The 2,500-nt window shown below is 50.2% G+C and overlaps 2 protein-coding genes across 3 annotated transcripts in view; both read left to right on the top strand.

Moving 5' to 3' along the window:
* Positions 1–2,500, top strand: part of LOC138031561 (protein toll-like) — a 178,174-nt gene that overhangs the window by 40,502 nt on the left and 135,172 nt on the right. The gene's annotated exons all lie outside the window — the stretch shown is intronic.
* Positions 1–2,500, top strand: part of LOC138038184 (uncharacterized) — a 4,378-nt gene that overhangs the window by 1,239 nt on the left and 639 nt on the right. Inside the window, exon 2 of the mRNA XM_068884010.1 lies at positions 2,020–2,500. This exon is cut by the window's right edge and continues 639 nt beyond it. Coding sequence (XP_068740111.1) covers positions 2,020–2,500 — 481 coding nt within the window. The remainder of the gene's footprint in view (positions 1–2,019) is intronic.

Below are 2,500 nucleotides of genomic sequence, written 5' to 3'. Positions count from 1 at the left end.
CCCATCGTTCTGTATCATGCAGTTCTAGACCAGAACGTAAGCAGGAGAGTTCTGTCAGGCGCAGATCTCGGTCTCCGGCATTTAGTGCCTCAGCTGGCCAAAAAGCACGGCGTCAGTAACGATTGGCTCCAAGAAGTTTTCCCCTTCTCAGAACTTTGGAACATGTTGCGCGTACTTCGTTCATTATGTAGTTAGTCATTATGTAGTTAGTCGATTGCTCAGTTAGTAGTTATGTAGTTAGTCGATTGCTCAGTTAGTAGTTATGTAGTTAGTCGATTGCTCAGTTTGCTCAGTTAGTCGATTGTTCAGTTTTATTAGAATTTTTCACGGTTTTCTTTGCTTGCCCCTGTTGTGCTCTGGGCTTGTTGAATTAAACTTTTCTCACTGTTGCTGTATTGCTGCCCTTACTTCAGGAGGGGGGGGGGGGGAGGGGGGGGGGTAGGGTCGTTTGCGGGGAATTACCATCTCTCATTCTGTTTCCTTCCAGTCTCCAACCCCTTGCCCCCGGTGTCCGTGGTTAGCCCTCTAAAGCCTGAAGTGTTCGCTGCCAAGTTGTCCCAACATCCGGATCAACATCTTGTCGCCTTTGTCTTGGACGGCCTCAGGAATGGCTTTCGCCTGGGATTTCAGCATTCCAAGAAATTAAAATCAGCTAAGTCAAACAAGGCCTCTGCTAATCAACACTCCGAGGTCATTGACCGCTACTTGGCTAACGAGGTCTCCCTTGGGAGGGTTGCAGGACCTTTTTCCTCCCCACCTTTCCCTCATTTGCACGTTAGCAGCTTTGGAGTTATCCCTAAAAAGGGTCAACCAGGCAAGTGGAGGCTCATAGTGGACCTGTCATCCCCTGGTGGGCTAAGTGTTAATGATGGCATTGACCCTGACGAGTTTACCATGCAATACATCACGGTTGATCAGATCATTCGTATGATCTCAAGCTATGGCTTAGGTGCCCTGATTGCTAAATTCGATGTTGAGGCAGCCTACCGCAACATAGCTGTCCATCCATCTGATCGATATCTCTTGGGTATGAGATGGCGGAAGCACTATTATGTTGATTTAGCGTTACCATTTGGCCTCCGCTCTGCTCCTTATATTTTCAATTCTGTGGCGGACATGGTGGAGTGGATTCTCCTACATACACACAATGTTTCTGCGCTGTTACATTATTTAGACGATTTTATTACTGCAGGACCGCCGGATACTAACCAATGTGCTGAGAACTTAGCCACTTCCATAGCTGTTTGCCGTTCCTTAGGACTTCCACTCCACCCGGATAAGTGCATTGGCCCGTCCACGCGTTTAGTTGTTTTGGGCATTGAGTTAGACTCAGTGGCTCAGGTGGCCTGCCTCCCCTCGGACAAGCTCCTTGCTTTACAGGTGCTGCTGCAGTCGTGGCGGAATCGTCGCTGGTGTACTCGGCGCGAACTGGAGTCCCTCATTGGCCACTTACATCATGCCGCCAAGGTCGTGTGGCCCGGTCGTACCTTCCTGCGTCGTATGATCAATCTGCTCCAGTGTTTTCGTAAACGGGACCATCCAATCCGCCTGAATTCTGAATTTCACCTGGATCTTCAGTGGTGGCTTCAGTTTTTGTCCTCTTGGCATGGCGTCTATTTTTGGTTGTTTCCCGGCATGTCGGCCACCCCTGACCTCGAAGTTACATCGGACGCATCCGGTTCCCTTGGCTTTGGTGCTTACTTCAATGGGGAGTGGTTCAGCGGCGCATGGGTTTCTTCTCAAGCCTCTCACTCTATCGCCTATAAAGAGTTGTTCCCGATTATCATTGCCGCTCATGTTTGGGGGCCCCACTTCGCCAGGCGCCATGTTCTGTTTCGCACCGACAATGAGGCCGTGGTTTATATCCTCAACTCTAGAACATCCAGGATTCCCGTGTTAATGCGCTTGCTTCGCCATCTTCTCGCCTCAGCGGCTCGTTTCAATTTCTCCTTTGCCTCTCAGCATGTTCCGGGGGTTCATAATTGCATTGCTGACGCTTTGTCCCGCTTTCATTGGCAGGAGTTCCGGAGGTTAGCACCCCAGGCTCAGTCGCTTCCAGTGTCCATTCCACCTCATCTCCTGGAAGAATTGATTGGCTCTCATTAGAGCGGCAGTGCCAGTTCCTGTTAGCCCATGGTTTGGCTGACTCCACCCGGAGATCTTACGCATCTGGCCAGAGGAAATTTGTCAACTTCTGTGCGCATTTGGGCAAGTTGCATCCCAGTGGCTCCCCGTGCCCCACCGATGAATGGACATTGTGCCTCTTTGCCACTTTTCTGGCGGGATCGGTTCAGCACTCTTCGATCAAAGTTTACCTTTCAGCAGTTCGTGCCCTGCATATCGAAGAAGGCTTCCCAGACCCTCTGGTGAACTGTCTACGTTTGCAGCGGGTTCTTCGTGGGATCAAACGGACCCAAGGTTCCCCTGAGGCTCAGCGCCTTCCTATTACGGATCACATTTTGATGATCATCTTTAGGTCTTTGGATTTATCAATTTTCGA

This window comes from Montipora capricornis, chromosome 2 (genome assembly GCF_036669925.1).
Source record: "Montipora capricornis isolate CH-2021 chromosome 2, ASM3666992v2, whole genome shotgun sequence".
Lineage (NCBI taxonomy): Eukaryota > Metazoa > Cnidaria > Anthozoa > Scleractinia > Acroporidae > Montipora > Montipora capricornis.
The sequence above is the reverse complement of the archived record's forward strand: the minus strand, read 5'-3'. Positions and strand labels throughout refer to the sequence as shown.